Here is a 25,503-nt window from a genome sequence, read left to right on the forward strand (position 1 = left end):
CGTTCATCGCAGCACTCTTTACAATAGCCAAGAGTTGGAACCAACCCAAATGCCCATCATCAGATGAGTGGATACGGAAAATGTGGTACATCTACACAATGGAATACTACTCAGCTATAAAAACGAATGAAATACTGCCATTTGCAACAACATGGATGGACCTTGAGAGAATTATATTAAGTGAAACAAGTCAGGCACAGAAAGAGAAATACCACATGTTCTCACTTATTGGTGGGAGCTAAAAATTAATATATAATTCTCACACACACACACACACACACACACACACACACACACACACACACACACACAAAACCGGGGGGGGGGAGAAGATATAACAACCACAATTACTTGAAGTTGATACGACAATCAAACAGAAAGGACATTGTTGGGGGGAGGGGGGAGGGAGGGAGGTTTTGGTGATGGGGAGCAATAATCAGCCACAATGTACATAGACAAAATAAAATTAAAAAAATAAATAAATAAAAAAATAAAAATAAAAAAATAAAAAATAAAAAATAAAAATAATAATAATAATTAAAAAAAAGTGGAGGGAGAAAGTGGGGTTGGGAGGGAGGCCGGGGATAATTGGAGGGATAATTGGGTGGGGGACATGGGATTTAATCACAGTTTGTGGTAATAGGCATGCTGCCAGTACGGACCTGGCCATCACATCTTAGGCACAAGTGGTGACAATTTGCTTTGTACCCCATGAATATTCATAACCAATAAAAATAAATAAATTTTAAAAACAAAGATAGGAAGAAAGAAGGTAAAGAAGAAAAGATTTTTTCCTACACACAGATGTCTCTTCCTTCTGAGGAAAAAAAAAACAGTTTTTAGAATCAATTTATAAAAATAACCATCCCCAGCTTTTCTTTCTCCACTACTTTCCAAATTTAAAAACAAACATGAAAAGCAATATTCTCAGTAGCACAGTAATAAACTTCAAGAAAAACTTTGAAAAAATTTATTACATAGCTATAGTAATCCAAAAAACACATAGTACAGGCATAAAAACAGACACACAGAACAATGAAACATAGTTGAGAGCCCAGAAATAAATCCATGCATTTATGGTCAATTGATTTTTGACAAGATGTCAAGAGCACACAATGTGGAAAAGACAGTTTCTTCAATAAATGATCTTAAAAAAATTGAATATCCACATGTAGAAGGATGAAACTGGACCCTTCTTTTATACCACATACAAAATGAGCATTAACAAAATGAAAAGGAAAGCTATGGATTGGAAGAAAATATTTGCAAAACATGTATATGATACAGAGTTAATATCCAAAGTATATCAAAAATTCATACAACTCAATAATAAAAAACTCAAATAATTCTATTTAAAAATGGGCAAAGGATATAAATAGACATTTTCCAAAAAAAGAAATACAAATGACCAGCAGCTGTATGAAAAGATGGTCAACATCACTAACCTTTAGGGAAATGTAAATCACAAGCACAAGATATCACCTCACACATGTTAGGATGGCTATTAGCAAAATGACAGAAACACACATTGGAAAGGGTGTGGAGAAGAGGGAGCTCTTGTACACTTTTGGTGGGGACGTAAATCAATGCAGCCATTATAGGAAACAATATGGAGCTTCCTTTAAAAATTAAAAATAGTACTACCATGTTATTCAGCAATTCCACTTCTGAGTATATATACAAAGGAAAGGAAATCGATATGTCAAAGAGATAACTGCACTTAAAAGTTCATTGCAACATTATTAACAACAGTCAAGGCATGGAAACAACTTAAGTTTGCTGGGAATGGGGGAGTAAGTCTCCCTGAAGGGGGTCTTTAAGGATCATTCCAACACAGCTTCAGAAATTACACTCAGAGACTGTATTATACTCACAGATCTCAGAGTGGGGCCCATGCCAAGCAGCAGATTATCTGGCAGGAGCCCTCAGAGAGCAGTCTCGACCAAGCAGGTGGGAACTGAGAGTGAGAGAGAGAGAGTAAAGAGACAGACTCACAAGCAAGTTCTCTTATGTTGAGGTCAGAGAGTGGAGCACACAAGCACTGAGTGCAACTAGGTCACAGTCAGCGGAAGGCACAAAGGGGAACTTGTGGCAGGAACCAGGCTTATCACACTAGTGCACCAGGTTACCTGGGCGCGGTGCTCACAGCCTGTTTGTGAGGATGTTGAGACATTAGGAAAGGAAGTTCTTAAAATATATAATACAATCCATCCTGTGATGCCTCGACATCAACAATACTAACCGATGGATGACACTTGTTACCTGGGTTTCAGAGATGTTCAAGTTAAGTGGAACAGCTTGACTTAGCCACTAAAGGCAAACTTTGATAATGGTGACAAGTAGGAAAAGTTCTGTTAGGCATATGATGAAGGTTTGGAGCTCAGTCTACAGCCAGGCACCCCACTTTGGTCAGGCATCTCTGAATTTAAGGGAATCTGTTGGTAGATACAGGTTTATGAAAGATCTTTACTGCTTGGCCTATTTATTCCTCATAGTTTCACCTGTACCTGTCCAGAGTTAATAATGTACATATAGCAGGAGTTACCCTGAATGGCATAAACCCCTCCTTCCCTGTCTGGTAAGTAGTCAAGAGCCAGTCTTTTGGGCTAGAGACTCATGGGGTTATTGAATAAGGGACAGTGTTTCATTGTGGCCTTTGAATATGATCTGAAAGGGCTGCCAAATGTTGCTGGTTGGCAGCTATGATTTTATTTTGACAAAGGCTGCTACGCTGGTGATAATGCTGACAGCTCCTGTGGCAATGGCAAGTCCTATTAAGACAGGAATATACACTGCTCATTTTGCCCAGCATCCGTGGATTGGTGGAAGTGGATAAATAACTATGGGAATCCCCAGTGTAACCACTGCACACTGGGGTATGGTTTCAGTAGGGTGAGACAGCAAGGAAAATATGTGCCTATGAGTTTGGGGCACAATAGAAGGTGGTCATTATTCGTGGTATAATGTACACGGTAGGATGGGGCATTGTGTTTGACAAAGGGGAAAGAGTGACTGTGGTGGTCATGGTTGGAGACACAAGGTTAGAGATTGTGGTGGACAGGTAGAGGGAGGTAGCAGGAAAAGACAAGGGAGTGGGTGGGGGTGACTGATATGAGATAGGTGCCTCCCAGGAAAAACTGCTATCGCTATACTAAAATGTAACCTGTACCAGATTTCCCTTTAGACAGGGGAGTGTAGGGTGTACCTTTTAGCAGAGACCAAAGAGTATACCAGTGAGCTCCAAAACATGATAGAATCTTTAGTATGAAGGAAAGAAAGCAAAAATGTTCTGTGCCCAATTTGTGTCTTAGGAGAGGTAGTGCATGGGCAAAGGTTTAGTGTCTGGACGAAGTCATTTCTGGCACAGGGGGCGAAGTCATCTCTAACAGCAAGGTCCTGGTTGGAGCAATGTCTTCTGAGGAGGTCATCTCCACCAGTGAGATTTTGGCCAGGGTAGTGTCATCTAGGATGGGGGACTAGGGTATCCTTTTCAAGTGGGTACCCACCCAAGTTGATGTGGCCCTCAAAGTTGTAAACCAATGAAAGCACCCAAACCAGGAATAATAAAACTGACTGTCAACAGAATTCTGTACGGACGCACCCGTCAGGTTTTTTGTTCTTGTTTTTGGTTTTTGGTGGAAGTTTAAGTTCAGATGGGATATCCATGTCAGATGAGCAACTTCCCAGCTTGTGGGACAATCTATGGTTAATGAGCCCAGGGAGAGCACTCACCCTCAGTCTGGCCTCCAGCACTTATGCTGTAGAAGTAAGATTGGAAATTTATAAAAATAAGTTAAGGCCTGGGGCGAGATAGAGAGCGTTAGGGGTTTACTTGTTGTACTGAAATTTAAAAAGGAGTTGTTTCAGGAGAATAACTTTCCATTAAACCAGTTATCTGGGACCTGTCAGGAACATGAAAATTTTTTTGAATGCCTCTCCCAAGAACCCAACATGGTGTATTCTAAGTGAAATATGTGTCTTGAATTACTACCAGTAATGTAACTCTGAAAGGAATAAGGTGTGTCCTAGCCAGGCCTTGTCTGGTGGCCTTAGTATATGTGGAGATGTGATTTGATTTATATTTTGATCTCTGAGGCAAGAGATTCCCAGAGGTTCTTACCCTGAAAGGGACAATTTTTAGACAATGGCTCAATAGTTTATTATAAATGTGAAGATCAGACCACTTGATGGCCAGGGCATTCGATGCTAAGATGACTACCTGAACTTTGCCAACTACATTATTTTGGAGGTCCTGTCCTTTATAAGCATTCTGGCTAAGGGATTGAAAGCAACAATATTCGATTGCTTTTAATCAGTAAGTAAAATTTGTAAATGAGAAGTACATTGCCGCCAAAACTTAAAAAGAACTAAAAGATGTTGAACTTATGCTTCATTAATAAGTATGTCAAATAGACCTCCTTGGAGGAGGATGTTATCAAGGTAATGTCATACCTGTGCTTCTGGAGAAAGATACTATCTGCAAAGTTTGCATGTGGTGGCAAGGCTGTGGAGGTAGCCATGGGCAGCCTGGAAAAGGTACATTGTGTCCCTTCAGAGGAGGAAGGCGAAGTTGTTGAGAAGCTGTTGAAAAGGCACTGGACAAACATGTTAGCCAATCTATAAGAGTAAAATTACTGGTCATTGATTCAATAGGATCAGTAATTTTAATAGTACTGGATATTGGGTATGGACCCCCAATGGACGGTACCACAGCATTAGGGTTGTGGTAATCCATCATGAGACACCCTTAATTTTTCCCAAATTTAAGAACATGAAAAAGTGGGCTGTCAAATGGAGAAACAGTGGGGATAACCCCCCTTTTTAAATTAGATTTTTTATAAATTTTAATCTGTGAAGGCCCAGTTTTAACTTACACTGGGTCATATTAACTATTTTAACTCTGAGGGAGTTCATGGAGTTCCATTTATCAAGCCAATTTGTAAGTGCTAAAAATTGACTTTAATTTTAATTATTATTAATTACATTAGCACATTTATGCCTAATATAGAATATTTTAGGGCAGAGGTTGTTACTATGGGAAGTTTAGAAAAGGCTATAGTCTAAGTGAGGCACACCTATTTTTTCTCTATTTTATATTTAATTACCCTTTCCAGATTATAGGGGGCCCAATGTCTAAATTTAGTGTGATGCCCAGTTATAACTATAATTCAAGGCCCAGTGTCAATATATGAAATTTTGTCGATTGGTATATTTTAACAATGTTAAAATTAAGTTAGGACCTATGGTGCAGAGGTACAAAAGCTACTTAATGCCCTTTAAAAATCATTTTTTTTTTTTTACAAATATTTTACTATATAAATTTAGGATATGAATTTTGGATTTCCAACTGGATCAAATTATAGAACTTTGTTCTAATTTAGTTACAATGTATATATATATACACACACACACACACACACACACACAGTATATCTATTTAGTAAATCTTTTATGTTCTTGTATCTAGAGCTTTCATTGTTTTGTTTTTTATTAATTGAAAATTTAAAATTGTGTATATTTATGGTGTATAACATGATGTTTTCATATATGTGTACATAGTGGAATGACTAAATCAAGATAATTAACATATTCATGACCTCACATACCCTCTTCTGTGGTGAGAACATTTATTTATATTTTTTATTGAAACACAGTTGATTGTACTTATCTGTGGGATACAGCATTAGATATCAATGCCTGTGTGTAATATGCGATGCTCAAATCAGGATAATTAGTACATTACACAATGTAATCATTTTTTGTGGCCCTTTACCAATTTCCCAGTAACCCCTTCTCCCCCTTTCTCACCTCTGGTGGCCTCAGTTCTGTTCTCTCCTCTTGCAAATTCAACAAATTATTGTGATCATTTAAGACCTACCGAGTTAGCAATTTTCAAGTATTAACACATTGTTATGAACTGCAGCCACCGTATTGTACAGTAGATCTGAACTTATTACCCCTACTTCATTTAGTTGTCTTTCTGTGTTTCGTTGCATTTCATTGAGCTTCAAGATGATTATTTTGAGCTGCTTCTCAGGAAATTCACAGATCTCCGTTTCTTTGGGAGCAGTTCCTAGAGCTGTATTAGCTTCTTTGGTGGTGTCACGTTTGCCTGATTCTTTGTGATTTGTATAGGGTTTCACTGATTTCCTTGAATTTGAAGGGGAAAACACCTCTTCCAGTCTTTACAGACTGCTTTCCGCAGGTGACGGGCTTCTCCTGATGTGTCCCCAAGCTGATGGAATTGTTTCCAGATCACTGTGGAATGGGTTGGAGCTGGGTCATGCAGCTGGATCTGCTGTGGGGTTCATGGTTGGTGGGCCTTTTACCTGGGGCAGGTGTGGACCCTGTCTGGTCCCTCAGTTAACTAGACTTTCTCCAGGATCTCAGTCTGAAGGGCTAGGGTTGGGATGAGGGTCTTCTTCAGAATCCGCAGATGGCCTACCTATTACCAGGTGCACAGATGGGTGTGGCTCTCTTCAGGTCCCTGAGAAGGCTCCTGCTGGATCACTGGGGGGGCCCCCAGTTGGGGCTGAGAGGCATTGGAACCCAGTTGTGGGGCTGGTTCTGGGTGTAAAGTCAAGACCAGGGTCTTACAGCCTGTCTCTGGGGTCACAGATGCATGTGTCTCCTGGCAGGTCCCCGGGTGGGAGGCCTGTTCTCAGACCTCAGCTGAAAGGGGCTGGAGCTGAATTACTGGCTGTTTTAAGATCTGTTGTGGAACTGAGATCAAAAGGATAGGCTGCAGGGATACCAACAGGCATGTCTTTTTCTGGGTCCCTGTGTGGGCAGAACTGCCCTCAAGCCAAAGCTGAGAGGGGTTGGAGCCACTTTTCAGGGCTGTTTCAGGATCTGCTGTGGGACTAAGGTTGGCAAGCCTGCCCTGGGGACATAGATTGGTTTATCTCCCAGAAGGTCTCTAGGAGGTTGTTTTTAAATCAATAAATAATCTAGGGGGTTGCATTATGTTTACTAGGCCTGGCACTTGCTTAGTACATAGGCTGTAAAGTTCCATTTTTTTTTTTTTCTTTCTGGGCTTACAGCCACCTAAAATAGCAGTCTCATTTTCCACCTTTTTTTCCTTCTCTTTTCTTTTCTTTTCCTTTCTTCTTTTCTTTCCTATTTAGGCTTTTAACCACCTGAAGCTGTGGTTCTTAGTTTCTGTGGTTGATACAGGAAAAGGTGGAGAGGGAAGGGACCTGGTGTCCCTAGGCACCTCTCCCTGTCCTTAGTATGATCAGTTCCTTTCCCCATTCCCCCCCTTTTAAAATCTTAATCAAAATTGTTCCAAATGGCTTGTATCTCTAGGTGGCTAGGAATTTTTTTTCTCTCTTTAGATGTATACCTGACAAGTTCCTGGTGGTCCCAACTGATTCCTGTTGTGAGCTGCAGCCCCCTTTTCCAGGGTGTCCCCATCAACCTTAAAAAGGTTTGGGGACAAAGAGTGACAGCATCAAGGGCTGCAGTGGGGGTGGAGGCGCATTGGTTCCAGCAGCATCAACCCTTAAGAGGCGCCACAGCAGACTCTCCAAAGCTTGATGCCAAGAAGGAGGAAAGCGAATTATTTCTTTCTCCCACAGCACATTGAATGGTGTGGACGGGGTCACCCACTCGCACTGCAGCCCTGTGGCCCCTCAGCTTTCCAGGCTAGCTCTCAGCAGTATGAACGTGGCACACTCAGCCTGATTCTGCAATAGGGAAACTTCACTTCGGTCGGCAGAGGTCCTTCCTCAAATCAAAGTCACTCAGAGCTGTACTGAGAAACAGCCAATCCACAATGACTCTGGATCCCAGGGAGCCATAGGATAACTATCCCCCTCTTACTGGGATCATGGTTGGGAAGTGGTATCCTGGGATATGTCATTGGTATTGGAATAGGATTCTCTCTTTAGGACGGAAAGTCTTGGCAGCCCTCAGAAGAAGTGACACAAAGCAGCACATACGAACACCAGCAGGGTAGAGAGCCTTCCCAAATTGTAGAGCCCAATTGGGATAGCCAATTATTAAGCCAGGAGCAGTCAAAGGGCGTTCTCTAGAGACTTTCCACCCAGGTTCAGAATGAGCACATCCTTATTGCTAATTGTATTGTAAATGAGGAAGTAAGCTCCCATTGTGTGTTCCTCAAGAATCACTCTAACACAGTCATGGAAATTACACTGGGGAAAGTATATGAAATTAAAAGATTTGTTATACTCACAGGTTCTAGAGAGTGAACCATCCTGCAAGGGGCAGGGGGCATACAGGAAGAGCTCCAAGGGTGCAGACTCAGCCCGTCAGATGCAGAGCCAAGAGGGTATGGACCTGTGGGCAGGTGCCTTTATGGGAGTTTGAGATGGAGTACACAAGCAGAAAGTGTGAGGTGATTTTACTAATGCACTTGAATGTCACTACATCACAGCTGGGGAAAGCAAGAAGGGGAATTTATGGCAGGGATCTGGTCATCTGAGTAGAGTGAGTGCTCACAGCCTATTTGTGGGGATATTGAGGCATCAGGAAAGTACAAAGTCTTTGAAACTTACCATACACTAAGTGTCCACTGATGTGCGAATAAAGAAAATGTGATATATATATATATATATATATATATATTTCCCCCCCCAGTGGAATATTATTTGGCCATAAAAAAGAAAAAAAATCCTACCACTGTGACAACACAGATGAACCTGGAGGACCTTATACTAAATGAAGTAAGCCAGACACAAATCACACAAATAATGTAAGATCTCAATTATATGTGAATCTTAAAAAGTGAAACTCATAGAAAAATATAGTAAACTGATGGTTGCCAGAAACTGGGGGGGGTGGGGGACCATGTCATATGGGGAGGTTGGTCAAAGGATACAAACTTTCATTAATACGATGACTAAGCTCTGGTGATCTGATGTACAGCATGGTGCCTATAGTTAATAATATTGTATCCTACGTGGAGATTTGCTAAGAGAATAGGTCTTAAGTGTTCTCACCACACACACACAAAAGATAACTATGTGAGGTCATAGAAGTGTTCATTAACTTGATTGTTGTGTCCTTGTATAATGTATGAGGTTACATCAAGGATTTCATAGAAAGGTTTGTATTATCTTTTAATTCTATTTTTTCCATGGACTTTGTGAAATACACTCATGTATGTATGTTGAATCATCACATTGTATACCATAAATATATACAATTTTTATTTGTCAATTATACCTCAATAAAATTGAGGAGAAAAAAGAAATCGTGTCAGCCAAATACTTAATTTTATCTCTTGCAAGTTTTTCCTTCCAAAAAATACTAGGACACGAACACAATTCTGTCAAGTTCTTTGGCTCTTTGTAACAAGAATGACCTTTCCCCCATTGTCCAACAAAATGTTCCTCCTTTCCATTTGAGATCGTGTCAGAATGACCTTTACCGTCTATTTTTCTACCAACAGTCTGTTCAGGATTACCTAGGCATCCTCTAAGCTTTTCTCTGAAGTTTTCTCTATAGCTCTCCTCTTTTCTTTTTGAGCCCTCCCCAGAATTGCCCATAACAGGCCATTCATAGCAACTGCCTAAAAACTCTTCCAGCCTCTACCCATTACCCAGTTTCAAAGCCACTTTCATGTTTTTTACGTATTTGTTACACAAGCACCTCCACTTCTCAGTACTAATTTTCTGTCATAGTCCATTCAAGATGCTGAAAAAAAAAAATACTATACACTGGGAGGCTTATAAACAGAAATTTATGCTCACAGTTCTGGGGACTGGAAAGTCCAAGATCAAGAAGCCAGCTGATTCAGTGTCTGGTGAGGGCCCACTTCCTGGCTCATTCACTACTATCTTTTTACTGTATTTCACACTGTGAAAGGGGCCAGGGGTCTCCATAGGGGTCTCTTCTAAGAGCACTAAACCCATTCATGAGGGCTCACCTCCCAAAGGCCCTACTTACTAATACCATCACTTTGGGGGTTAGGATTTTAACATATGAATTTGGGGGGAGGATAAACATTCAGACCATAGCACTACATAATATTTTGTTTAATTCCAGACATTGTGAATTGAACCTTGCTGGGTTTTGAAATTTTTTATTCCTTTAAATATCTTGAGCTTTTAGTCCAGGATACAGTTATGTTTCTTGGAAACAATTTGTTACTTTGGGTCTTGGTAGTCAGCTGAATACTCAGAGGGGACCCTATAGACCTCCAGGTCTCTCTCTCCCGGCCCCTCTTCCTTCTCTCTCTCTCTCTCTCTCTCTCTCTCTCTCTCTCTCCACCCCCGCCACCACCACCACCATACTCCAAGTCTCTCCTCTATGAGATTGTTTCCTGTCAATTCTAGCTACCTTGGTATCCAGATTTTCAGCTCTTTCTCTCTGACTCTTGGATTCCTCTGACTGCTGTCTGGGTTCCTTGTTCCATGGGGGCCTGGAAACTCTCTCAAGGCTAAACTAGAGCAATGATGGGATTCAACTTGTTAGCTTCTCATCTCTCATGGATCACTATCTTTTATTGCCTGATATTGAAAATTATTGTTTCACATATTTTATTTGTTTTTTTAATTGTTTCAGGTGGGAAGGTAAATACACTTTCTGTTTCTTCATCTTAGATGAAAACAGAAATTTCTTGTTCACCAAGATTTTTATCTTAATTTTGCACCAATCTATTCCTTCCATTACTTTACTACATTTTTTCAATTAGGCTCTTCTTATATTTTTACTAGAATTTTAAAATAATACTCTACTTTCACTGCATTTACTCTTGTTCTTATTTCCATTTTCACCCCTGCCACCAATCATCCTCAGTATTGCCACCAAGCTGAGATGCACAAAAGTTAAAATATCTTGATACTCCTATGTTTAAAATTTTTAACCATTTAATGTTATATCACTTGCCTATAATGTAAAGCTCAAATTCTTTAACATGGTATATCAACCCCTTCTTCACGTAGCCCTTGTTTACTGCACAATGAAAACATTATCACCGACATTTACTGCAACAAGCAATTGTGTATTACTGAGTGTCTGCCATTTGTCAGGGACGGTTGAATATCCTGTTAAAAAAGACGACAGTTCCTTCCCCATAGTGGCCAGCCACCAAAAAAAAAAAAAAGAAAAAAAAAGAAGAAGACAGTTCCTATCTTTGGTATCTTAAGACTAGCAAGTAAGATGACCAATAGATATAAAAAGTATGACTGACAGTCTTCTTATGCACAGGCTACTGTGTGCTCAAATATTCTGAGGTAATTAAAGGTTAGAGTTATTTCTCCTAGTGAAATGGTGTTTAACTGAGAAATAAAGTATATATTAGCTCAAAGAAAGCTACTGGTAGGGAGGCAGTATGCAAAGAGGGAAGAACAGATATGAAATACCCTGAAACCAGGAGAGGTTTGGCATTCCCAAGAAGTGGGAGGAAGCCAGTGTACCCTTGTTGACTGGGTTATAGTGAATGTCTCCTTGGAAGACTGGAGAAGCTTCTTTAATTTCCCTCTTTTTTTTTCCCCAAAGATGACCAGTAAGGGGATTTTAACCCTTGACCTTGGTGTCATCAGCACCACACTCTCCCAAGTGAGCCAGGGGCCGGCCCTGCTTTCCCATTTCTGACCTATCACTAACACCTGACAACATTTGCGGTGTACTGTACTATTAGTAGGTCTTTCAAGTTTCCATGTCTTTACATGCCTGTGTTCATTGGTATGTGCCGTTTCTCATGTCTTAAACCCTTTTGTCTTTTGTCCTTTTGGAAAAGTTCTCATCTTTGAAGATACAATTTAAGCCCCTCTTCACAGGAAAGAGTTTTCTGGTTGCTTATTCTACTCTCCTAGAAGATATGACCACTTTGTTCTTTACTTTTCACCTTGTGCTTTGAACCTAGGTTCATTATTGCTATCACCTGTGTTTATTTTACTTGAATCTGAGTGATTTAGAGTTAAAACCATGTGTTGTTCATTTTTGTTTCACTATTTGTGGAATCAGTAACAGTCTTGCTAATTTCTATGGATCTGCTCCATCCCATTAGAAAAGAAATAAAAATGCTGTCAATAGACAACCTACACAGAATTATTTATTAGACACATCTGGTTATGGAAAAATATTAAACATGGATATAATGATGAAAAAAGACTTAATTGCACTTTGCCTGTTTTTCTATAGTCTTTTAAACATAATTTAACTACATACCAATTAATACTTTTTTGTGTGTCTAATATGTTAGTCCAAAACAAAGTTCATTTCATACAATCCAGCAATCCCACTGCAGGATACTTACCCAAAAGAGTGGAAATCATCATATCGAAGGATCCCTGCACTCCCATGTTTATTGCAGCTCTATTTACAATAGCCAAGACTTGGAACCAACCTAAATGTCCATCAAGGAATGACTGGACAAGGAAAATGTGGTATACGTACTACTCAGCCATCAAAAAGAATGAAATTCTGCCATTTGCAGCAACGTGGATGAACCTGGAGAAAATTAAGTCAAGTGAAATGAGCCAGGCACAGAAAAAGAAATATTACATGTCCTCACTTATAAGTAGGAGCTAAAAAAATAAACAAATAAATATAAAAGAAAGATACACCAATCACAATAATTTGTTGAACTTTCAAAAAGAGAGAACAGAACTGAGGCCACCAGAGGTGGGAAAAAGGGAGGGAGAAGGGAGGATTGTGAAAAATTGGTAAGGGACCAAAAAAGAAATTATTACATTGTGTAATGTTGAATATACTAATCACCCTGATTTAAGCATCACATATTGCACACACAGATATTGATATTAAATGTTGTACCCACAGATATGTACAATCAATTGCATTTCAATAAATAAATTTTTAAGAGGACACACAAAAAATAATGTTTTAAAAGTTCAAAAATTAATCATATTCAACAATAGTATATGAATTTCCTCTCTTTTTTTGTAAATCTGTGGGAAGTGTTTCTCAATTTCCTTTGGTTGTTCAATGTCCCATGTTAAAGAAAACATGAATGTGAAAGGAAACCTCAGCTCTTTCAATGACTTCCCTTTTTGGGTTGACTCCACCTTCATTACGTAGCCTTTCTATATTAGTGAGAGTAAGGTCATTTTTAGGATTCTTAGTAGTCCTCTTCTTTAGGAGAACACTTCTATGGACTAATAGAAGAAGATTTAGGAATCATTAAAATTGTAAAACATTGAAATGGACAAACTCAGAATGGTGCTACTTGAAGATTCTGGATCTGCTGGTAAAAGCTTTTCATTTATTCTATATTTACCCTTTAATGAAATATAGAATTATTCTGACAGCCAATGTGATTTAAAAGTTATCAGCGTCAGGAGAGTAAGGAATGGGAAAAGTGCATTAAGCTTATGTGGCAGTAGTTTTGATCTGCCATAGACCTGAAACTGAGGATGTGAGATAGGAATCTGAGTTGGCACTGATTTGTGAAACTGCTGTGTGAAATTAAGTCAGGAACCAAAATTAACTGAATTGTATTGAGTATGAAAATAATAGCTGTTAGAAAAGACAAAATATGTAGGAATGAATATCAATTGATAGTTGATCCTAGAGGAAATTTAGAATAACACCTCTGAATGCTGAAATCTACTTCATTACTTACATGGACATATTAAAATGATTTAGCATTTTTATTTTTGCATTAGAGTTGGGTTAGAGTAACAAGGAGTTGTGAGAGTGACAACAGCTCTAAAAAATGTTTATGCTAGGTACGTAAAAGCAAAGATAATAACATCCTATATTTGTGTTTTTCAAATATAAACATCGTCACTTTATTCCATCGATGTATATAGTTCAGCTACTGTTTGGCAGGAACTTTGCCAGGTACTGGTGAAACTGTGATGAGCACGATGGATATGATCTGTTCCCTTATGGAACTTTACCATGTAACAGTGCGGATCAGGTGGACATGGAGGTGGGGGCATCAGTAGTTGAATACCGAGGAGGTCAGGGAATATAGAAACCTCAGGAAACCTGCCCTGTGCCTACAGAGAGAACAGCCCACCTTTGAGCTTTATTGATGCCTTTTCATATTTTTGTGTTTTAAGACTTGCCCTTATAATTCTTGTTTCCAACCCCACCTCTCCTCTAATTCCTCACCCCTAGGTTGCCTATAAACCCAAACATTTTCAAAGCTGTTTCACTGAGATTATATGATCGTGGGTATACCTTTTTTTTTTTTTTTTTTTTTAACTTATCAACATACAGTGTAGTTGATTTTTGTGTCCCTTTACCAATTCCTTTTTCCCCCATCCTACTCCCTGTCTCCCCCTTGGGTACAAATTTTTCTTGTCTGTCTTGCTATTTAAAAGGAAAAGTTTTCTGTCTTGGTTTGTCCTTCTTTGTTAATCAGAAACCTCTGAAACCATCTGTCTTCCCCAAAGTCTGTTTTGGGGAAGACTGTACTTCTGCCCTCTTTTTTTAAAACAGACTTTAGAAGGTATTTTGTCCACTTGAGTCCCTCTACTGTTGCTGTGGTCTCACTTCTCAGTGCCTGTTTGATCACCAGTTCTTTCGGTGAGTACTTGTCAAATTACTCGCAGCCTCAGCTCACTCTGACAAGAATTGTTAGAAAGCAAATGATTCTCCTGAAGGCTGAGTAGCATCTAAACTAAGTAATACGCTTCATGGATTCAAAGGATTGGATATTAAAAGCACACAGAAAGAAAATAACTATGAGACAATAAAATATCAGCATGGTTTTCCCCCCAAATAAAATAAATGCATTTTATTTAAAGATTGGAAATAATGTCTAGATGAAAGACAGGAAAGAATACAGAGAAGAAATCTCAGAATTATTGGAACAAAAGGGAATTTTAGGAACATTTTAAAAAAATTCAAATGCCAAAATTTATCTAAAAATGTATCGGGAGAGGCCAGGCTGGTGGGACCACTAGGTTCCTAAAAACTAAAATTATGACAAAGAGGCAGCTGAGATCATTTGGAGGGGAGGATTTATGTTATAGTAGAAGATAAGAGGAAAATATCTCCATCTCAATTTCCATTTAAGTAGATGCATTTCAGTCAGATTTCAACTGCTATTTTTAAAATTCTTTCTGTTTTACATATATGTGTGCAATTGGTATTAAACACATTACGACTTGTTTTTCATCTTCACAAATTTACTGTGAGCCTTCTTTCTATTGATTTCAATATTTTGGAGAAACTTATGAAGCTCATCCCTATGAAATTTTGTAGCATGTTGTTTAAATGGTAAACATAAATTGCCACTGTTAAAAATATCCAGCTATAAAATATAGGTATCATATTGTATTATGTCGCTTAGCTTTACTGGTTATATGTCATTGCTTAATTTGAAGACTGTGAGGCTGATATTTATATATAAATGCTGATAAAACAGCATTCTTCTATTGCACCATGGATGGGACCAGATGGTTCTCAAATCTGACTTTGAAGGACAAATAAGTAATCTAAACAATAATAATTCTCTGCCTGTTCTTTGTGACCTTGACCAATTGCTGTGTAACCCTTTGTTGCAGGAGGAACAGACAAGGAGCTAAGGCTAGCAGCTGGTGAAAGCAAGTGTAGTGGGAGAGTTGAAGTGAAAGTCCGAGAGGAGTGGGGAACAGTGTGTAATAACGGCTGGAGCACGGAGGAGGTCTCTGTGATTTGCAGGCAACTGGGATGTCCAACTGCTATCCAAGCCACTGAATGGGTTAACTCCAGTGCAGGTTCTGGGCGCATTTGGATGGATCATGTTTCTTGTCGAGGGAATGAATCAGCCCTTTGGGACTGTAAACATGATGGATGGGGAAAACATAACTGTACTCACCAACAGGACGCTGGAGTGACCTGCTCAAGTAAGTCTTGCATTAGTCAAAGCCTCAATATGAAATGCGTGGTGGGGGAAAAATATATGTAGCTGAGTTAAAAACTAAAACGAGCCACTTTTCTGTAAGTAATCTAGTCTATATACAAAATTACCCAATCCATTGCAAAAAGACCAGAAAATACATGGCAAAGCCCGTGTTTTAAAACAAACAAACAAACAAAGATCAATAAAGATGCTGGACACTGTTATCAATGAAGTGACTGGCTTCAGTTTTATAGTCAGTGATTCTACTCCCCCATAAAAATATTATAATAACTAAATTAATTCCTTCTTCCCTTTCCCACTGCCATGTTGCTTTAATGCATTGACCCATAAATCATTAATTACTCTTTGTCCATTAACTGATAATTGACTTTCTGAAGCAAGACACAGATATTCCAAGCACTAATTGGAGAAAGGATGTTTTGAAAGTATCATGCTTTTCCCAGAGTACAATGCTATTCATTCCATTTACATAGTGGTTTTAATTTACAAAACATTTTCATAAGTTTTGTCTGAGCTGACCTCATAATAATCCAGAAAGTTATATGTCGGGCCTTTCTGCTGACAAATCCCAGGGTGATGTTTCTGACCAGTTTCCGACTCCTGGCCTCCCCCTTTCTCCTTGCCTATTTCACTGACCTTTATGCACCCCTCTCACCAGCCTCTATCTTAGAGGCCATCATCCCCATAGGACTGGTTGTAGAAATGACTGATGGCTACCCATGCATTATGACGTGGTGGGAACAACACAGGCTAGTATCTAAAAAAATGTCAGGTTAAATTCTAGCACGGTTACTTATTAATGCTATGATTGTGCGAGTCGTTAAATCTCTCAGCCTCCATTTCTGAGGACTAAAGACATGCTGCACGTGAGGCGATTGTACATCGTCTGGTGCACAATGAATGTTGGAAGCATCAGTTCCCGCATGGCTCCCTGCCTTTCATCACTTTAATGACTCAGTTCGGTTTCTTCTTCCTCTTCCTCCTCCATTCTCTCCCCTCTGCTCCGCCCCCTCCTCCTTTTTCTTCATTCCTTTTATTGTTAGTCATTATGGGAGATATAACAAAATAGGGCATAACAAAAGTAACATCTACAGCAAAGTTTAAGATCATAATAAATCCTAGCAGGCTCTTTCCATAATTGTTGCTGTCTGTAGAGCTGGCTGATTAGCGAAGACTTTTAGCTCCTGTTTTTTGTTTTTTGATAGCTAATGATGGAGTTGATCAAACTATTTTAAGTTTATACACCTAAAGCTCTAACTGGAGCATAATGATAGAAAAGTACTTACAACCATTCAGACTCACTAGTTTCATGGGGTTGCAGAGTTTCTGAGATTTTCTACCCTAATTCATGGTCAATCCTCAAAGCTTCTACCTTTTGGGAGATACTGTTATCAGATGCACTGAGGCAATATTGCATAATAGTCAAGAGAATCGACTCTGGTGCTAATTGTCTTTTTCCCCATGTCCTGGCTCTACCATTTTCTAGGTGTTTGACACTGTGCCAATTATTTAACCTCGGATTGCTTATCCAAGGGGATAATAATAATAATAGTACATAATGCTTAAAGTTGTTGTGAGGACTAAAGAAGACAGCATGTGTAATACACTTAGAAAAGCATACACATATTTTAATTGTGAGATCATTCTTCTTATTATTAATTATTATTATTAATTACCCATAATAGAAAAAACAGAATCTTGTTAAGTGGAGGTCTTTGCCTGAAGTTTAGACCTTTTACAATTGAATTCCTTTTTCAGAAAAAATGCTTCTAAACACTTTGCTCAATAACAAACAGTTTTTGTTTTTCAGGTGTCCTAAAATTTCATCTAATGTCTCTTTTTCTCAGATATTTTAGTCCTCATAGAAAATTTAAGGAATAGTGTATAGAGATAAGTTTCTTTGTGAAAAAGCTCTTTGTTGCTAAAAAAATGGTATCAGATGCCTTGAGGAGGGAAAGAAGCTTTGTTTCAAACAGGAAATTGGTAAAAAAAAAAAATAATAATAATAATAAATAAATCATTTTGATTGATTTTTCCCTCAATTTTTAAGAATTTGGTATACCAGAGGGTGCCTTTGCAAACTACTATGCATTTTTATCTTTGCTTTTTTCTACTTTCTAATTTCAAATTCAACTTCAGTCAATTATTTATGCTCTGAACCATTTGTAATAAAAAATGGTTAAAATAAAGATTATAAATGTTCAACAAATGACAGCTTATCATTTTTACTACTTTGTTGTGTGGACCAATTTTATTATTATCTGTTTTTTTAAATGAATAATTTTATTCAAAATTACCTGTTTCTATATAAGAGTATTTACTTCTGTCCTAGTAATGGAAGAAAGCAAAACAGAAAGTTCAAAAACTTTGATCTGTAAAACATTTTGCTTGGTGAGTAGATGTAGATGAACTCCTAATTGTTAACTGGATTTTAATAGATTGAAATTCTCCAATATGTGGATCTAGGCAACATCCAAAATCAGGCACCATTTTAAAGAGCATCAAATCAAAGACAGCATCAAATCAAAGACAGCATCAAAGTGTCCAGAGGAGTCCTCTTTTTAAAATTCACTTCTGAATGAATATCACTTCTGAACTCTGGTCTTTTCTCTGCTCTAGATGGGTCCAGTTTGGAGATGAGGCTGAAGAATGGAAGAAACCGGTGTTCAGGAAGAATAGAGATCAAATTTCAGGGACAGTGGGGAACAGTGTGTGACGACAACTTTAACATAGATCATGCTTCTGTGGTCTGTAGACAACTTGGATGTGGAAGTGCTATTGGTTTCTCTGGTTCAGCTACTTTTGGAGAAGGTTCTGGACCGATCTGGTTTGATGACCTTGCATGCAATGGGAATGAGTCAGCTCTCTGGAACTGCAAACACGAAGGATGGGGAAAGCACAACTGTGACCATGCTGAGGACGCTGGCGTGATTTGCTTAGGTAAGGGCTGATCTGGGCTGTTCTGTTCTCAAAGAGAGGACAAAAGGAAGGGACAATAGCCTTGAAAGTCTGACCTCTTAAGAACGTAATGAAGTCTGCTTTCTTTGTCGCCTTGTTATTACCTCATTTCAGGTTCCTGTTCTGATACCTGTGGAGCTTTTACTCTAACTGAAATTAGGAGAAATAGGGAAGAAGGATGAACAGTGAAATTGAGATCCAGGTCACGAGAATAGAAGACAGTGTTTAGAGAAGTCCAACAAGAAAGAAGGAAGGAAGGAAAGAAGGAAGCGGGGGGAGAGAAACAAACAAAGAAGCACACGGGGGGACAGGGAGGGAGGGAAGGAGACTGGCTTAACTACAAAATTTTGCTGTCTGGATGAGTTTTAAGAGCAAACCGCACTCCCCCCATCATCATGTAACCAACAAAAGTCTCCTCCTTAGCCACATTTATCCACCCCTTCTCAAATCATCACCTCAAATTCATAGAATCAAATGACAAAAACAAAAACAAACCACCTGGGTTTTCTACTAAATCCTCATTAATGCTGGGGCTATGCTATGAGCACACACTGTGTCTGTCTACAGATTGCTGTGTACCTCGCTTAGATCAGGGGACAGGTGTGCAGGGATGTCACTCTTCCTTTTTCACTTGAATTCTTAGTTTGAAGGAGACCTAGTGCATTTTGAACCCCAGAGAACACTTAGGAAAATATAGCTAGAGTTAAAATATTCTATCTTCACCAAGTTCTCTCTCTCTCTCTCTCTCAGATGAAGGAAATTTAATTCAAATTAATTTAAATATAATACTGGCTCAGAAAAGTAGAATATCCAGAGGGTTTAGGTGGCTTCTTGCATGGCTAGATCCAGGGGTTTAAATGATGTCATCTGAGTTCTGTCTCTTCCTCCACTTCTTGAGTTGGCTTTTTCTTGTTGCACAATGTGACTGTATAGTGTGCACCACAAAGAACAAAAGGATGAATTTTGTTAACTAAGCAAAGTCAAAGGGATTAAGGGGAGAAAACACACAGTATGTACCTTCCATTCTTCTTTACCCATCAAAATCTCTGTAGGCCTCTCATCAGCACATTTCATCTCAATGTGTTTTGCACATGCTGAGGAATCACATTAAATAAGAATGTGACAACAAAAACTGAAACTGCCAGAGGAAAAAAGCAGTTTATTTTATCACAGGATGTTCTTCAGAACCAAGGTCTGTTCTTTGAGGAATATTGACTGTGGGAAGGAGAAAGGTATGAAGGCAAAGCCTCTTTGCTCTGCTCTGCTTTTAAACGAAGGAAGTGCTCACAGCAGGGCCACGTACATAATACACACTAGGTAGTGTGGATAGCTAATGCAGTCAGAGGCAAAAGGGGGTATAGAATATCAAGATAAACTGGCGTATGTGGGTACCACCTCAACACATGCAAATATATTTTAACAAGAAAAAGTAAACAGTTCTAACAAAAACTCTGTGGTGGCCAAACAAGCAGATCTCCAGGTAAAACTCAGCTCTCCCCTCCACGCCCCACTGGACCTCCTGTTAGGAACTCTTCCTGTAGTATGTGCTCTCTATACTAAAAAGGCCTATCTTCTTGCCTGATCCACTCCTCCTTTTATATTTCTTTTGAATAAAAATTATACTGATAATTTTTTTCTTTATTTTTAATTATACATATTTATAGGGTATGATGTGATATTCCAATACATGTATACATTGTGCAATGATCAACTCAGGGTAATTAGCATATTCATCATAAACATTTATCATTTCTTTGGGATGAGAACATTCAAAAATCTTTCTTCTACCCATTTAAAACATACACTGTTGTTAACTCTAGTTGTCCTACTATGCAATTGAATACCAAATATTCTTCCCATATAACTCACTTTGTACCCGTTGACCAGTCTCTCACCATCACTCCTCCCACTTCCCCAGCTGGTAGTCACAATTCTATCCCCTATTTCTATCAGAACAGTTTTTTGATTCCATGCATCAGAGATATCACGCAGTATTTGTCTTTCTGTGCATGGCTTATTTCACTTAACATAATGCCCTCAAGTTCCATTCATGTTCCACAAATGACAAGATTTCATTCTCTTTTAAGGCTAAATAGTATTCCATGGTGTATACATACCACATTTTCTTTATCCGTTCATCCACTGATGGACATTTAGGTTCACTCCATATTTTGGTTATTGTGCAGAGTTCTGCTATAAACTTGAAAGTGTAGATATCTCTTCAGCATACTGATTTCATTTCCTTTGGATATATGCCCAGTAGACGGATTGCTGAATCATGTGGTAGTTCTATTTTTAATTATTTTAGAAACCTTCATACTGTTTTCCATAATGGCTGTACTAATTTACAGTCCCACTAGCAGTGTCTAAGGGTTCTCTTTTCTTCACATCCTCACCAACATTTGTTGTCTTTTGATATTTTTATTGCAGCCATTCTGACTGGTGTGGGGTGATATCTCATACTTTTGATTTACATTTCCATGATGCTTAGTGATGTTGAACATTTTTTCATATATCTGTTGGCCTTTTCTATGTCTTCTTTGAGAAAAGTCTATTCAGGTCTTGCCCATTGTTAAATTGGAGCTATTTGAGTTTTTTTGTTGTTGAGCTTTTCAAGTTCCTTATATACTTTGGATAGCAACTCCTTATAGGATGTGAAGCTTGCAAATATTTTCTCCCATTCTGTAGGTTGTTTCTTCACTCTATTGATTCTTTCCTTTGCTATGCAGAAACTTTTCAGTTTGATGTAGTCCCATCTGTCTATTTTTTGCTTTTGTTGCTTGTGCTTTTGTGGTTTTATCCAAGAAAATCCTTGCCTAAACCAATGTCATGAAACTTTCTTCACATTTTCTTCTAGTAGTTTTGTAGTTTCAGGACTTACATTTAAGGCTTTATTCCATTTTGAATAATTTTTGTGTATGGTAACAGGCAAGGATCTACTTCAATCTTCTGCATATTGATATCCAGTTTTCTCAGCACCATCTATTGAAGAAACTGTCCTTTCCCCATTGCGTGTACTTGGCACCATCGTCAAAAGTCAGTTGGCTGTAGATGCCTCAATTTATTCCTGAGCTTTCTGTTTTGTTCCATTGCTCTGTGTGTCTGTTTTCATGCCAGTACCAAACTGTTTGGGTTATTATGGCTTTGTAATATGTTTTGAAGTCTGGTAGCGTGATGCCACCTCTGTTCTTTTTGCTCAGGTTGCTTTGGCTATTCAGGGTCTTTTGTGGTTCCATATGATTTTTAGAACTATTTTTTCTATTTCTATGAAGAGTATAATTGGTATTTTGACAGGAATTTCATTAATCTGTAGATCACTTTGAGTAGTATGGACATTTTAACAATAATTCTTCCAATCCATGAACATGGGATATCTCTCCATTTATTTGGGTTATCTGTGTCTTTTCCAATTTCTTTCATCAATGTTTTACATTTTTAATTGTAGTAATCTTTCACCTCCTTTGTTAAATTTATTTCTTGGTATTTTATATTTTTTGTAGCTATTGTAAAAGAGTTTGCCTTCTTTGTTTCTTTTTCAGATAATTCGCTATTGGCATATAAAATGCTACTGATTTTAGTATGTTTATTTTGTATCCTGCAACTTTACTGAATTTGTTTATTAGTTCTAAAATTTCTTTGATGGTGTGTTTGGGGTTTTCTATATATACAATCATATTACCTAAATAGAGTGACAGTTTGACTTCCTCCTTTCCAATTTGGATGTCCTTTGTTTCTTTCTCTTTCCCAATTGCTCTGGCTAAGACTTCCAGTACTACATTCAATAAAATGGTGAAAATAGACATCCTTGTCTTGTTCTAGATCTTATAAAAAAAAAACCTTTCACCTTTTCCTCATTCATTATGGTGTTAGCTGTGGGGTTGCTATATGTGGCCTTTATTGTGTTGAGGCACATTCCTTCTATGCCTAATTTGTTGAAAGTTTTTATTATGAAGCAACATTAAATTTTATCAAATGTTTTTCTGCATCTGCTCAAATTATGATATGGTTTTTGTCCTTCATTCTGTTGATGTGAAGTAGCACATTTACTGGTTTGTGTTTGATGAGCTGTTCTTGCATCTGTGGAATGAATCCTATTCAATCATGGTGAATAATCTTTTTGATGCTGTTGGATTCAGTTTGCTAGTATTTTGTTGAGGATTTTTGCATCTATATTCATCAGGGATATCGGCCTGTAGTTTTCTTTTTTTGTGTGTTCTTGTTAGTTTTGGGTATCAGAGTAATGCTGACCTCGTAGAATGAGTTTACAATAATTCCCTCCCCTTCGATTTTTTGGAATAGTTTGAGAAAAATTAGTATTGGTTCTTTAAAGGTTTAGTAGGGTTTAGCCTTGAAGTCATTTGGACCTTGGCTTTTCTTTGATGGGAGAATTTTTATTACAGATTTAATCTCATTATCAGTTATTAGTCTGCTCAGATTTTTTGTTTCTTCATAATTCAGTTTTGGTAAGTTGTAAGTATCTAGGAGTTTATGTGTTTCCTCTAGGTTTTCCAAGTTGTTGGTGTATAAGTGTTCATAATAGTCTCCAATAATTCTTTTTATTTCTGTGTTATCAATTGTAATTACTCCTTCTTTGTTCTTGATTTTATTTATTTATTTATTTATTTTATTTATTATTTTTTTTTAATTTTATTTTGTCGATATACATTGTGGCTGATTATTGCTCCCCATCACCAAAACCTCCCTCCCTCCTCCCTCCCCCCCTCCCCCCAACAATGTCCTTTCTATTTGCTTGTCGTATCAACTTCAAGTAATTGTGGTTGTTGTATCTTCTCCCCCCCCCAGTTTTTTTTTTTTTTTTTGTGTGTGTGTGTGTGTGTGAATTTATGTATTAATTTTTAGCTCCCACCAATAAGTGAGAACATGTGGTATTTCTCTTTCTGTGCCTGACTTGTTTCACTTAAAATAATTCTCTCAAGGTCCATCCATGTTGTTGCAAATGGCAGTATTTCATTCTTTTTTATAGATGAGTAGTATTCCATTGTGTAGATATACCACATTTTCTGTATCCACTCATCCGATGATGGACATTTGGGCTGGTTCCAACTCTTGGCTATTGTAAAGAGTGCTGTGATGAACATTGGGGAACAGGTATACCTTCGACTTGATGATTTCCATTCCTCTTGGTATATTCCCAACAGTGGGATAGCTGGGTCGTATGGTAGATCTATCTGCAATTGTTTGAGGAACCTCCATACCATTTTCCATAGAGGCTGCACCATTTTGCAGTCCCACCAACAATGTATGAGAGTTCCTTTTTCTCTGCAACCTCGCCAGCATTTATCGTTCAGAGTCTTTTGGATTTTAGTCATCCTAACTGGGGTTAGATGGTATCTCAGTGTGGTTTTGATTTGCATTTCCCGGATGCTGAGTGATGTTGAGCATTTTTTCATATGTCTGCTGGCCATTTGTATATCTTCCTTAGAGAAATGCCTACTTAGCTCTTTTGCCCATTTTTTAATTGGGTTGCTTGTTTTCTTCTTGTAAAGTTGTTTGAGTTCCTTATATATTCTGGATATTAATCCTTTGTCAGATGTATACTTTGCAAATATTTTCTCCCACTCTGTTGGTTGTCTTTGAACTCTGTTAATTGTTTCTTTTGCTGTGCAGAAGCTTTTTAGCTTGATATAATCCCATTTGTTTATTTTTCCTTTGGTTACCCGTGCTTTTGGGGTCGTATTCATGAAGTCTGTGTCCAGTCCTATTTCCTGAAGTGTTTCTCCTATGTTTTCTTTAAGAAGTTTTATTGTTTCAGGGTGCATATTTAAATCCTTAATCCATTTTGAGTTGATTTTAGTATATGGTGAGAGGTATGGATCTAGTTTCATTCTCCTGCATATGGATATCCAGTTATCCCAGCACCATTTGCTGAAGAGGCAGTCCCTTCCCCAGTGAATAGGCTTGGTGCCTTTGTCAAAGATCAGATGGCAGTAAGTGTGTGGGTTGATTTCTGGATTCTCTATTCTATTCCATTGATCAATATGTCTGTTTTTATGCCAGTACCATACTGTTTTGGTTATTATAGCTTTGTAGTATAGCTTAAAGTCAGGTAGTGTTATGCCTCCAGCTTTATTTTTTTTGCTCAGCATTGCTTTGGCTATGCGTGGTCTTTTATTGTTCCATATAAATGACTGAATAGTTTTTTCCATTTCTGAGAAAAATGTCTTTGGAATTTTGATGGGGGTTGCATTGAATTTGTATATCACTTTGGGTAGTATGGACATTTTCACTATGTTGATTCTTCCAATCCAAGAGCATGGGATATCTTTCCATCTTCTTGTATCCTCTCTAATTTCTCTCAGCAGTGGTTTGTAGTTCTTGTTATAGAGATTTTTCACCTCCTTGGTTAACTCAATTCCTAAGTATTTTATTTTTTTGGTGACTATTGTAAATGGGCAGGCTTTCCTGATTTCTCGTTCTGCATGTTCACTATTGGAGAAAATAAATGCTACTGATTTTTGTGTGTTGATTTTGGATCCAGCTACTGTGCTGAAATCATTTATCAATTCCAGCATTTTTTTTGTAGAGGTTTTAGGCTGTTCGATATATAGGATCATGTCATCTGCAAACAGGTACAGTTTGACTTCATCTTTTCCAATCTGGATGCCCTTTATTTCCTTCTCTTCTCTGATTGCTCTGGCTAGTACTTCCAATACTATGTTGAATAGGAGTGGTGAGAGTGGGCATCCTTGTCTAGTTCCTGTTCTTAAAGGAAAAGCTTTCAGCTTTTCCCCATTCAG

The 25,503-nt window shown here is 38.1% G+C and overlaps 1 protein-coding gene across 1 annotated transcript in view; it reads left to right on the forward strand.

Annotated features, from left to right (window-relative positions):
- The first annotated feature begins 13,131 nt into the window (after window positions 1–13,131).
- The window catches only part of CD163 (CD163 molecule), a 29,844-nt gene continuing 17,472 nt past the window's right edge, over window positions 13,132–25,503 (forward strand). The window contains exons 1-4 of the mRNA XM_063075904.1: window positions 13,132–13,177; window positions 14,380–14,466; window positions 15,450–15,770; window positions 18,407–18,727. Of these exons, the coding sequence (XP_062931974.1) occupies window positions 13,132–13,177; window positions 14,380–14,466; window positions 15,450–15,770; window positions 18,407–18,727 (775 nt within the window). The remainder of the gene's footprint in view (window positions 13,178–14,379; window positions 14,467–15,449; window positions 15,771–18,406; window positions 18,728–25,503) is intronic.

Source organism: Cynocephalus volans, chromosome 12 (assembly GCF_027409185.1).
Source record: "Cynocephalus volans isolate mCynVol1 chromosome 12, mCynVol1.pri, whole genome shotgun sequence".
Lineage (NCBI taxonomy): Eukaryota > Metazoa > Chordata > Mammalia > Dermoptera > Cynocephalidae > Cynocephalus > Cynocephalus volans.